At 40.8% G+C, this 12,348-nt stretch overlaps 1 protein-coding gene across 2 annotated transcripts in view; it reads right to left on the reverse strand.

The window, feature by feature from the left end:
• LOC124124817 (nuclear pore complex protein Nup133-like) overlaps nt 1-12,348 on the reverse strand; it is a 57,033-nt gene extending 44,685 nt beyond the window's left edge. For both annotated transcript variants that reach the window (XR_007223203.1, XM_048403187.1), the window contains exons 1-6: nt 12,076-12,348; nt 10,876-11,012; nt 3,362-3,465; nt 2,857-3,075; nt 1,793-1,858; nt 212-322 (exon numbers count right to left, since the gene is read on the reverse strand). Coding sequence is in view for 1 of the 2 variants with exons in the window: in XM_048403187.1 (XP_048259144.1) it covers nt 212-322; nt 1,793-1,858; nt 2,857-3,075; nt 3,362-3,465; nt 10,876-11,012; nt 12,076-12,206 (768 nt within the window). In the remaining variant the exon portion in view is untranslated. The remainder of the gene's footprint in view (nt 1-211; nt 323-1,792; nt 1,859-2,856; nt 3,076-3,361; nt 3,466-10,875; nt 11,013-12,075) is intronic.

Here is a 12,348-nt window from a genome sequence, read left to right on the forward strand (position 1 = left end):
CCCACTCACTCACTCTTAATCATGAAAGTGAATGGGTCCCAGTCATGACACTGATATTAGAAAAAGAAATTAAGGAGTTTTCTTGCAAACTCCAATGACCCCATTTAATTTTGAACACTGGTTTGTTTGCATCTACAAACATTACAAGTTAAACAGTATCTCTTGAGTCAGTAGAGGGTATCCTCACACTTCAGGCTATTTGAGTACTTACAGCACCCATTGTCTGCATGGGAGAAGCTCCAAATATGAAAGACGACATCCTGCGCCCGATGCCAGCAAACATGCCCTGGGCCGCCTTCAGAGGCTGGCACATGATGGTGTTCTGCAATGAAAACATTCTCCATGCACTGGAAACTTAAAGAAGATTTTAGATTTTTATACAAATTTCTCAATTGTTGGCGGGAGGCATTGTATTTTTAATATATATTTTTTTTGTACAAACTGTTGAAATCGTCTGTGTTAGTAACTGCTAACTGTCGACTGGTGTGATGCAGTGAAAGCTTGTGTGGGGAAAAGAAGGGAACACACATTGTGATTTTCTTCATGTGTAGGTATTTGGGGACAATGAAATGTTGTGAGGTGGGAAGTATGGTAGTGGAGGTCAGTGGGTATGAAAATTCAATAACTAATTTATTCTAGCCGTACATAGATATCTCAAGAAATAACAGGTACGGTGCCACACTAGGCCAGCCAGCTCACAGCAGAGAGGGGTACAGTGCCATACTAGGTCAGCCAGCTCACATCGGAGAGGGGTACGGTGCCATACTAGGTCAGCCAGCTCACATCGGAGAGGGGTACGGTGCCATACTAGGCCAGCCAGCTCACATCGGAGAGGGGTACAGTGCCATACTAGGTCAGCCAGCTCACATCGGAGTGGGGTACGGTGCCATACTAGGCCAGCCAGCTCACATCGGAGAGGGGTACGGTGCCATACTAGGTCAGCCAGCTCACAGCAGAGAGGGGTACAGTGCCATACTAGGCCAGCCAGCTCACAGCAGAGAGGGGTACAGTGCCATACTAGGCCAGCCAGCTCACAGCAGAGAGGAGTTCAGTGCCATACTAGGCCAGCCAGCTCACAGCAGAGAGGGGTACAGTGTCATACTAGGCCAGCCAGCTCACAGCAGAGAGGGGTACAGTGCCATACTAGGCCATCCAGCCAACAGCAGAGAGGGGTACAGTGTCATACTAGGCCAGCCAGCTCACAGCAGAGAGGGGTACAGTGCCATACTAGGCCAGCCAGCTCACAGCAGAGAGGGGTACAGTGCCATACTAGGCCAGCAAGCTCACAGCAGAGAGGAGTTCAGTGCCATACTAGGCCAGCCAGCTCACAGCAGAGAGGGGTACAGTGTCATACTAGGCCAGCCAGCTCACAGCAGAGAGGGGTACAGTGCCATACTAGGCCAGCCAGCTCACAGCAGAGAGGAGTTCAGTGCCACACTAGGCCAGCCAGCTCACAGCAGAGAGGGGTACAGTGCCACACTAGGCCAGCCAGCTCACAGCAGAGAGGGGTACAGTGCCATACTAGGCCAGCCAGCTCACAGCAGAGAGGGGTACAGTGTCATACTAGGCCAGCCAGCTCACAGCAGAGAGGAGTTCAGTGCCACACTAGGCCATAAGCAATAGCCAGCCCATTCAGTTTATCACAACGTGTCTTGCTGAACCTACCAATATACTGAAAAAACACCCGTTGCTAACAGAACTCCTGCTAGTTACCATGGTGACTGCTGTGTGTGTGTGTGTGTGTGTGTGTGTGTGTGTGTGTGCGTGCGTGCGTGTGCATGTGTGTACTTACCTGACCAGGGGTGGTGGTCAGCAATATGAGAGAGCTGGTGGTAGTGGCCAGGAGACATCCGAACGGCTATTAGGAAGAAAACACATTGTGAAAATATGGTGGACAGGACAGTCAGGAATTGATGTAGGCATTCTTAGAGCTTGAGAGACATAATAGCCAAAATTGAAATGAAAAGATCAGGTAATAAACGATAGCTATGCATGTGAGAGAGAGGAGGCAGTATTCCTGCTGTACATAGCCATGGCTTAAATATGATGGACACAAACATGAAATCTATGAACTCTTTTAAATGATCTGCATCTAATTTATGATACATAGTCAAGACATTAAGCAAAAGAGTTTAATTATGAAACTGATGTTCATATTCGTCGTAATTTATGAAACATTACTCAAGGGCTTTCTTCAGACAATTAAGAATCAAAGTTAGACACACAAAATTTAATTCACTCCATGAAGCTTTCAGTCAACCTGCACACCTAGCCATGGGAAAACCATTTTCTTGTGACCATTACCATGACGACCAGTAGACCTAAGACATGATTATTACTTACAAAAAAGCTGGAGCAGCAAGGTATGACAGCCATACAAAATCAAAGTTGGCCTAACTTGTCGGCTTCATTGAAAACATCTACACATTCAGTAATATTCCAGCTATATGACGGTGGTCTGTAAATAATCGTGTCTGGACCAGACAATCAAGTGATTGACATCATGAGCATCGATCCATGCAATTGAGATGCGATGACATCATGAACCAAGTCAGGAAGCCTGACCACCCTATGCCGTTAGTAGTCTCTTTCGACAAGCATAATCGCCTTTTAGTTTTCAACAAGCATGGGTTGCATGTTGTCATGTGGGAGAAAAATGTGAGAAAAATGTGAGAAAAATCACTCTTGCATTTCCGTCAATCTCAGAGATTTTAGGTGAAATGAAACTTGTTATATATTGTTAATCCTATACACCAGTACACAGATAAAATATTGCAATTCATATCGTTTGAAAAGTGTATTGCAGTATACCAAGCAGTTCTTGTAAGTATTCATCCCATGATGAGCGAATGTTACCTGAAAGTTGATGACACATGCACATTCTTCCCCCTTCAGTTCAGCGCTGACCTCGCCTGTTGAGGACTCGTATGCAATGTTGGGCCAGTACCGGACCACCCCCTCTGGGGATACGGCCACACATGCTGCAGGCTGGTTGTCGCTGGGGATGACACACACCCTCTCCGCACTGTGGGCAAGGTCACTGGGTGGCAAGGTCAGCTCTTTACACAGTACACCCTGAAAACATATCAACAGTGAGTGAGTGAGTTTAACACTGCTATTAACAGTATTACAGTTATATCGCGGCGTGTCAGCTTGATGTGGGAGGAAAGCCCGAAGTCACGTAGGTCTCGGATGTTTACCACTTCAGTGAAACCCATGATCACGGGTATGGTGCAGACAAACCTAGAAAACGGGATTCAACCCACGTGAATTGTGGCACCTTAGACGACTGGGCCACCCATGGCCCCCCAAAATGTAAATTTTTACATCTTTATGAAAATTCAAATAGGTCGTCACTCACTCTAGTCCCCGGCTGTTGCTTGTATCTCCACACAAACAGCTTGCGTCCCCCAACCAGCCACGCCCAGCCTGACGGGTCTACGTTAACTGTGATCTCTGTGTTTCCTGCAAGTAGCAAAGGAGTTTGTAAGTTGGGCACAACACTGTGTTGATCAGTATGTCAGTTATATCATAGCATGTCGGCTTACCATGGGAAGAGAGCCTAAAGTGATGCAAGTTGTACACATTTGCCACTTAAGCCCTAGTCAGAGGAGGATGGACATGATGGACCCGCTGCCTCAGAGTATCGATTGTCAAAATCACCTGACAGCCGATATATATATCGCGGTGCCTTAGACGACTGGGCCACCCGTGCCCCCACACATCTGACGGAGTCAGACAGAGAAGTATATGAGGGAGTATGGGCCAAGGCAGATAACTCCTGGGTATTGGGGCATGGCCTATAGTCTGTTTCAACTATCTCTCTGTTCGAGTACTGTCTGTTTGTATAAGGTAGGGAATCAAAAGCACTGTGTAGAGTCAGGTAAGGTAAAACATGAATTATGACGAATACTGATCTGAATATTTGGCAAACGAATCTGTATCTCCTACTCCACCCTGTCTGGCCTGAGATCACTTGGCCACTCATGCCCAAAGAAGAAACACATGCTTGGTGTTTTCAAGAAAATGTCGACATACATGATATAGTTGGAGTCAATATTTTATGCAACTCAAGCACTGTGACCTGTCTTACTTGCCCTGAAAATCACTATATCATGATTATAATGAGGACCAATAAACACGATAAATGAAAACATGATCAACAAAATTAATTATTAAATATTCATGACATTATTACATCAAAATTTAATAATTTAATGCTAATACCATGCTTGGGGTGAGTTAGTGAGTGTGTTTGGTTTTACGCCGCTTTTAGCAATATTCCAGCAACATTCCAGCAATATCACGGCAGGGGACACCAGAAATGGGCTTCACACATTGTACTATAACCAGGGTATACTATAACCAGGACAAGTATCCTTATTGACCAGTGCAGAAAATACTCGAACAGGAGGGAACTTTTCATATGAGCATCAGGATGACTCTATGTACAGAAAACAGTACATTAAAACTGGGACTGAGTGTACTGATGACCAACAACCAGTGAAGAACGGGACACAAACATTCCATCAACATCACAGAAGTGGTTATGCATCAACACATGTTAATATCAGGGACATGAGTGACAATGGTGTGCCCTGTGGACAAAACTGGAGCCCTGCTCCAAGGAATATGAGCAATGAGGAGCAAAGGGTGTCACAACCACAATTATGGAACATTTGTGGACAATGAGGTAGGACACATTTTAGTATGTCTGAGAGTCTTGTGAGATCTATGCAATGTTTTCAATGCTGTAGGATAGGGCACCTAAGCAGATTCTGCTTTGCTAATTAAGCCAAACGGGTGCAAGGGTTAACAGGGGCAGTGCTACATGAGGATTTGAGCCTGCCGCCAATATAGCAAATATTGATTTTGATAATGTTGGTAACATCATAAGCCACACTTTTACAATGAGAAATAATACAGAACCAGATCATAGAAATGATAAGTGATTTGAGCGAGATTGTTGTTTTGACTTGTAGTGTGGGCTTATCTCACAGCAGTATTAGGGTTAAGATATCTGGAAAGCCTTACAGTGCCCTATGTGACTCAGGTGAAACTTTGAGCTGTATGTATTCAAATGTATTCTCATCTATTGGAGGTGAGTGTAGATTTCCCTATAACAAAATGAGGTGCAAGGTCATTGGTTGTGCAGATGGGAAACCATTAGATGTGTTAGGTGTATCTGCAATTCCTCTTACAGATAGTCAGCTATGTGTTGTACAGGACTTTCAGGTCTTTTTTTTAGCCTTATGAATTGATGTGTTGTTAGGCTTAGATTTCTTGGAAAAGCCAGAAAGCTAACATTGATATTAGCCATAATAGGTCGACTTTGTGGGATGGACTTACAGAGACAAAGTTCATTGCTTATTCAGATTATTCCAACTTTGTTACATGTATATGTGATGTGGTACCACCACCACACGATGAAACTTTGTTGCCGGTGTACATTAAGTTAGGCGTTGTTGAGCCGATTGAGTCTATTGCAGAATGGTTATATGCGAGGTGCTAGATATCTCACTTCATCTGTCAATCAAGTACCATTGTTTAGGTTGATGAACCCTGCTAATTCAGAGGTTAAGTTAGCAATAGGTGTCATTGAAGAAGTCGATATTGCCAATGTGTATGGAGAGTTAGGAGACAGTGACAACACACATACCATGCCTATCACCACAGGTGACAAAGCATTCAACCATGTTGATATTGACAGGCCTCATTGATTGACGGGAATATGGATATCCAAATATGAAATGGGAGTTGATAAGTCGTAGAGGAATGCGATACCAAGTCCGATTAGCAGGTGTCTCAAATAGAGAAGGGGTCCTAAGTGAGTTTCTCAAATTCAGAAATTAAGGAGGATTTCCATGTCAGAAGAACAATGACAGGGAAGGTGAAGAAAGAAAACAACAAACGAGTAAACAATAGAACTGCAAGTAAGGAAGTTTGACAACCATATAGGTATATGATATACGGAGGATATGTAGATCCAAGGTTATAATAACAAGTTGGTTTTAGTCCCAAGTTATAGTGTCATGTGTCAAAGCAAATGGGTACCCAGATAGGAAATCAAGGATGATAATGAAAAGTCGTAGAGGTAACATGCCTACGCAGATATGAGATGATGAACAACGTCGTAGAGGTAACATGCCTACGTAGATATGAAATGATAGTAAGTCGTAGAGGTCACATGCCTATGCTGTCAAGCCGTGGAGGAGACATGCCCACGTAGTAATAATGTCGACAAGGACGTAGAGGAGACATGCCTACGTTATTTGAATATAAACACATAGATGAGGAAATGCCTATGCTGTTTCAAAGCTTGAAAGATCAAGTCTAGAGATGCCTGACAGTCTCTAGTGGTGAGGTAGATATGTTTCTACCTCAAGTTGCTGAGTATATTGAGGACAGTCGAAAGACTAACGATGAATTCACTCGGGACGAAGGACAGAGGGTCGATTTGTCTCGTAGCCTGGGTGAAGACCTATAAATCGGTCGTGGGATGTAGATGATTGGCCAATCATATTTGTACAGAAGAGTTTTGCCTAGTCAGAAGGCTGTTGTATACCTCCTGTTGAGGAGGGGAAATGTTTGAAGAGAGTACAGACGGAATATTAAAGAGGTTGGTTTTTTTTCATGAGTTATGATGCTGACACAGATAAAGACACAACGATAGGAGTGAAAAGGGACATACGGTTATATATTAATGGGATTGAAGATGTAACAAATCAGAAGTTGTTTAAAAACAAGGCCTTTTAACTTAAAAATATTCAACTGACCCACAAGTACAGCATATTATTCACACATGAACTGGAACTGTATGAACATAAGCGCTGTGTTCTGCGGTTTACTTAATGTTGGTAGACATTATTTATGAGAGAGTAATATGTTGTATGGTACATTGGTGACGATCAATTGGGATTGTTGTTTATTGTTTTTCACTTAGGGAAGATATGGCTTCATAGGGATAACAGAGTAGGAACTGAGATCAGATTTAAAATCTGAGAGACAACTTGGATGTTTGCGTTCTAAAGGACCCTTAGGCTTCACACTTAAGGTGATGATGACACTACTAATGGTGTGGAACCATTGACGACATGCATTCCGGATATCTATCTCTGGGGTAATACCTTCAGATATATGGGACGACTTAACATACGAACAGACATGGTATCATATATTCACTACTGAATTACCCAAGATCTCTAACTATCTGATTCTGCTCAGAGATACTTGTCTTCAGGCAAATCATACGTCCTGTGATGAGAATATGAGGGCTGTATTGAATTTTACTTATCGCATACATGACGACACTTTCGAAAACAAGTTAGAAGGGGTTACTTTGATCAGGAACATTATTCTTCAAGGTCAAATTGTTGATTCTCAGACTCGCTCCAAGAGAGCATTGCTACCTATTATTGGTGAATTCTCACACAATTTATTCGTTACCGCCGTGACATGACGTGAACATAATACGACAACATATCAATATCTTATCAAATAGAATGAGAGCGGAAGAAGCAGCTTTTTATGTGTCACAGGATTACATGGGTTTGTACATGTCTAAGGCCAATGACAGAATGGATGGTTTGAAGCAAGGTATAATTGCATAATGAATTGACTGAACTGATAAAGGTAGAGGATGGTAAGATACAATGGTTTCAGGCCATGTATGCACATTGGATACAACTGGTTGCAAAGGAGTTACATTTTGCTACTATGGTTGAAAGGAAGATTAATCGGTTGAGCACGGAATTATATAAGTTGTTAGAAAATGTACTATCACCCGAGTTGATACCTTTCCGACATTTAAGGCAGACTCTATCAAAATAAGGAGAGCATTGAAATGTCACAGTTTTAGAAATTTAAGTGATCTCAGACATACTAGTGTCCTCTTGTATAAATGTTGATGTTATACTGTATTCAATATGTTACTTTTACTACATGTTTTATGCTTTTGTGCTGACCTATATGCATTTATATATAATATATATGAATGGGTACACCTACCATATGAGAAAAACATATGTTGAATTTCATGAGAGAAAATCTATCCGTTATATGCTACCAGGATGTTGTATATGGTGCATTGTATTGCACCTCAGGAGTTGATAGATTGCATGTGCGATCACTGCCCAATGAGACATTTGACAATATTCTATATAGGTGTATGTCCAGTGACTTTATGATAAGTTGATGTTGTTTTGATATTGAAAAACAAAACAAAAAAAAACCTATTGTGATTATTGAGTCAGGTAAGATGTTGTTTGTTAACTGAGTATAGATGCTGAAGATAAAGTTCAACATTTACGTGAGAAATTATAAGAACAAACTGTTGTAATCTTCAGTTAAAGAGGACTTCATGGAGTGTAATGCATGAATTTAAAGTAATTTCCTATTTGATTTATAAATGACTGAATTTTGGACAATTAACTCTTTTGGACATCAGAGTCAAAGTTTTCACTGTCATACATGTAGGAATGAGCAACCTCATTCTATAAGATGATGGAGAGAATCATTTTTAAGTAAACTTCCACATTTAATAGGACATTTTTGATCATCTGATATGGAGAACTTTTCCCATTGGATCAAGACCATAAGAGTAAGAGTAAGTTGAATATGTCATAGAACATTCTGACATGGAACATGTTGATGACACAGAATAGTAAGATTATATATTGGATACACAGAACTCTGAAACTGATCATCAGTTGTTTATTGGTGTTGTGATACTATTGTGATTTTTGCCTGAAGGAAAATGCTCATATGTCTTTACATATAAGATCGAAATGTTAAGTAAATGTTTTTATTACCAATCTGCATCTACTGAAAAAGCGTACAAAGAAGAATTGTTTGATTATGCCTTTATAAGTCTTGGCATGTTATCATTCTCAGATAGGTACAACCCAAGACAGATCCTATCTGTGACATTATCTTGTAAAAATTTCATTGTATTTTCTGGTTCTCAGATGCATACACACACAAGTTGTTACATATTGATATTGTACTATTGTATTTACATCTTATATTTTATTATCATTGGTCAATCGCATGGGACATGCTCTACAACGGGAAGGGCATGTATAACCAGGGTATTTTGGAAAAGGGTTTTTATATTTACTTAAATGTAGTTTTACTAAATTGAGCAAATGATTATTGATTTAGCTTCTCTTAGTGATAGAGATAACATTTTCATTAGTACAATGATATTAGCAGAATCTGGTCTTGCAATATAAGTATCAGAGGGGAAATGAATGGATGGAACAAACTGTCAGTCTTGAAATGATCGAATATTTCTCACTACTACTGCTTGATTGGAATGTCTGATTAACATGATTAAGCATCTTTTAGACGCTTTCCAGTCTGACAGAGTGTTGGATTTTTGTCATAAAGAGGTTGAATTATGAGTATGCTATTAAGAGTTTATCGGTTGACCAATGAGTTAGGAAATTAGCTGAAGGTTTGGTTTAGAAGGGCTTGATAGAAGAACTGATTGGAACGGAAATTGGGGTTCATATGGAGGTGAGCGTTAGGACAAAAATTATCATGAATAGTATTTAGTGAGTTGTCCGAGAGTGGTGCGGGGAGTGGGGAGCATACAGCTGAACAGAACGGTTCACTGTGGTTTTGGGATCCCGAGTCAGAAAAGAAGTAGAGTTAACGTTCATCAGAAAAACCATCAGGCTCTTCAACCATCATCTAGGTATGTGTTGTATTTATATCAGGCAACAACAAGAATATATCTGAGGACCATGTGTGTGTATTTATGATTAACTCTATCATAAATAAAAAGGACTGGAGCAAACCATCGGACTTGTGATTCTGAGATAGCTACATCATCCCTAGAACCAAGGAGTAGTTGATAAGGACAAGTGACCATAGGTAGAAGGGTAAAGTACCCGGAACCTAAGGTTACATAACCCATGTCGGGAATCGAACCAGGGTCTTCGGTGTGACGAGCGAACGTTTTAACCACAAGGCTACCTGACTGCCCCACCATGCTTGGGACAGAGATATAGTTTGTTTCAAGTGTGGTACAGGCCACACAAAACATTTTTGGAATTAAAGCGTGCCAAAAACAACAATCAAGAATAATAATTTTGGATCCATCTTAAAACTTGTTGAAGTTATTTTATCATGAGCTAGTTAACATTGCTAAGCAGGCGTAATTTAGAAAGTCTGCAGTTTCATTGACATCCTATTCCTTTTCTGAACATGCTGAATGATCTCCAGGTTTAGTTTATGAATCATCTCATCATACTGTTCAATAAGCGTGTTCGTAAGCTTGTTTTGTTTTCCCAGATTATTTTTGCAAAAGAAAACCTTTCACCAGCTTATCATCATCACAATGCATATTAAAAAATGTGACTTCTAAGTTTTCATGTGTGCCCTTAATCATGTTCAGGTATCAGCATGATCAGGAACATACTTAAACGGTGCCACTGACACACTAATACAGAAAGCCTGCATGGCAATGTACATGATAATATGTGATGATCCTGGGTAGAATAGGTCTTCAGTAACCCATGCTTGCCGTAAAAGGCAACTATGCTTGTCATAAGAGGTGATCACCACCGAGTCTCTGGGACATACAAGAGTATGTCTCCCTGCTTCAGTTAATATGTTTGGACCTACAGTTTTTCCACTGGGCCTACAGTTTTTTAAATATGCGGGCCCCTCAAGGCTCTGAGTTTCAGACACTGATGCTCAAGATATCAATCATTGGATTGTCTGGTCCAGACTCGATTATTTACAGACCGCTGTCATATGGCTGGAATATTGCTGAATGCGGCATTAAACAACAAACAAACATATCATATTATCAATCTTAACATTCAGAAGGATCATTTCAGAGTTGGTAATTTCCTTCTCACTCACTGTCGGCCAGGGTAAGAGCTTCTGTGATCAGAACAGGAAGAGGTACGCCAAAACTCTCAACACGGTGTTGTGAGCTGACATCATCAACTATCTGTGATGTCTGCAGAGATCGGTTGGATTTTGAAGGGGTGTGGCTTCTGAAAATAATAACACAGCATTTACTATCATTAGACAGACAAGTTTTAGTATTCACTGCCAACATGCAATTGTCTGGAACCACAGGAATATGAAGATGTTAAAAATGGAAGAAAAACAGCCTTCAGCCTTCGGTCTTGTTGTATACAAGGTTTAAACCTTTGTGTCTTCAGCCTCCAGTCTTCTGGTATACATGGTCAATAATCTAATTTTCTTTACCATTGTTTACGATATGTATTTCTGTGCTTGAATAGATCAATATGTATTTTCTATACTATGAATACTGACCAGATTTGGTAATGACACTATGGGATATTACCAGTTTCTATAATCACACCCAAAAAACCCGCATGTAATTATTGCAGACATTCAGCATTACTGATACATTGGCAATTATTACATGCGCGAAAACTGACAACACATAGAAGGAGGAATAAATGCAATCTCATTAAAATCAGATCTTAGTTCTGGCTACCGCTAAACAAAGATCTGAAGACATCCCATTACGGGTCACGTCAGAGCGACCTTGCGCAAACTTTGACCGACCAATGGAATGACCAATCAGAAGGCAGCTTTCTCGTGCTTTACGGCACTTATTTCAAATTGGCGACTTCGCTTCGAAACATATATTGACAAATTCTCGATTACAAATTTGAAACCTGAACAAAAAAACATTCTGGAAAGGCTAATGGATGGCCTAGATTGTAAGGATTCAGTCTTTAAACCCGTAACTTTCGTTCGGAATACCCAATGTTAAAGTTTTCGAGATTGCATGATTAGAAATCACATTCCGACTGTCACTTTCATAATCTGGTAAGCGACGCCCTGATTGGTCGGATGAAAGGTCGTTCTGACGTGACCCCTAATGGGATGTCTTCAGATCTTTGTTTAGCGGTAGCGAGAACTAAGGTCTGATTTTAATGAGATTGGAATAAATGAATCTGCAAAATTCATATTCCGAACATAAATTTAATTTCACAGAAATATTAAAAATAGGCTAGTTCATATCATAATATTATACATGTACATCACAATAGAGTGGGTCGAGTATTAAATATGCCGTACCTTAACGAAGATAGTCGACGGCTCTGCGGGGTAAACACCCCCGATGAGCGTTTAGTTTGAGAGGCACGTTGTGATCCTGGTGTGAACGGCGACGCTCTAGCACGGGTACCAGTTGGACGTGGTGTGAACATGTTACCTACAAATCCGATAAACGGACAGACAGACACCTCCAAATATTTTTAAGGAAACAAGTACCAACTTTCAATTTGTTTCAACTCCCGCGTGTTTGTATGAAAATATCTCTTCCGGTACCGGGAAAATCGCCTACAGCAA

This window comes from Haliotis rufescens, unplaced genomic scaffold (genome assembly GCF_023055435.1).
Source record: "Haliotis rufescens isolate VD_foot unplaced genomic scaffold, xgHalRufe1.0.p SCAF_3, whole genome shotgun sequence".
NCBI lineage: Eukaryota > Metazoa > Mollusca > Gastropoda > Lepetellida > Haliotidae > Haliotis > Haliotis rufescens.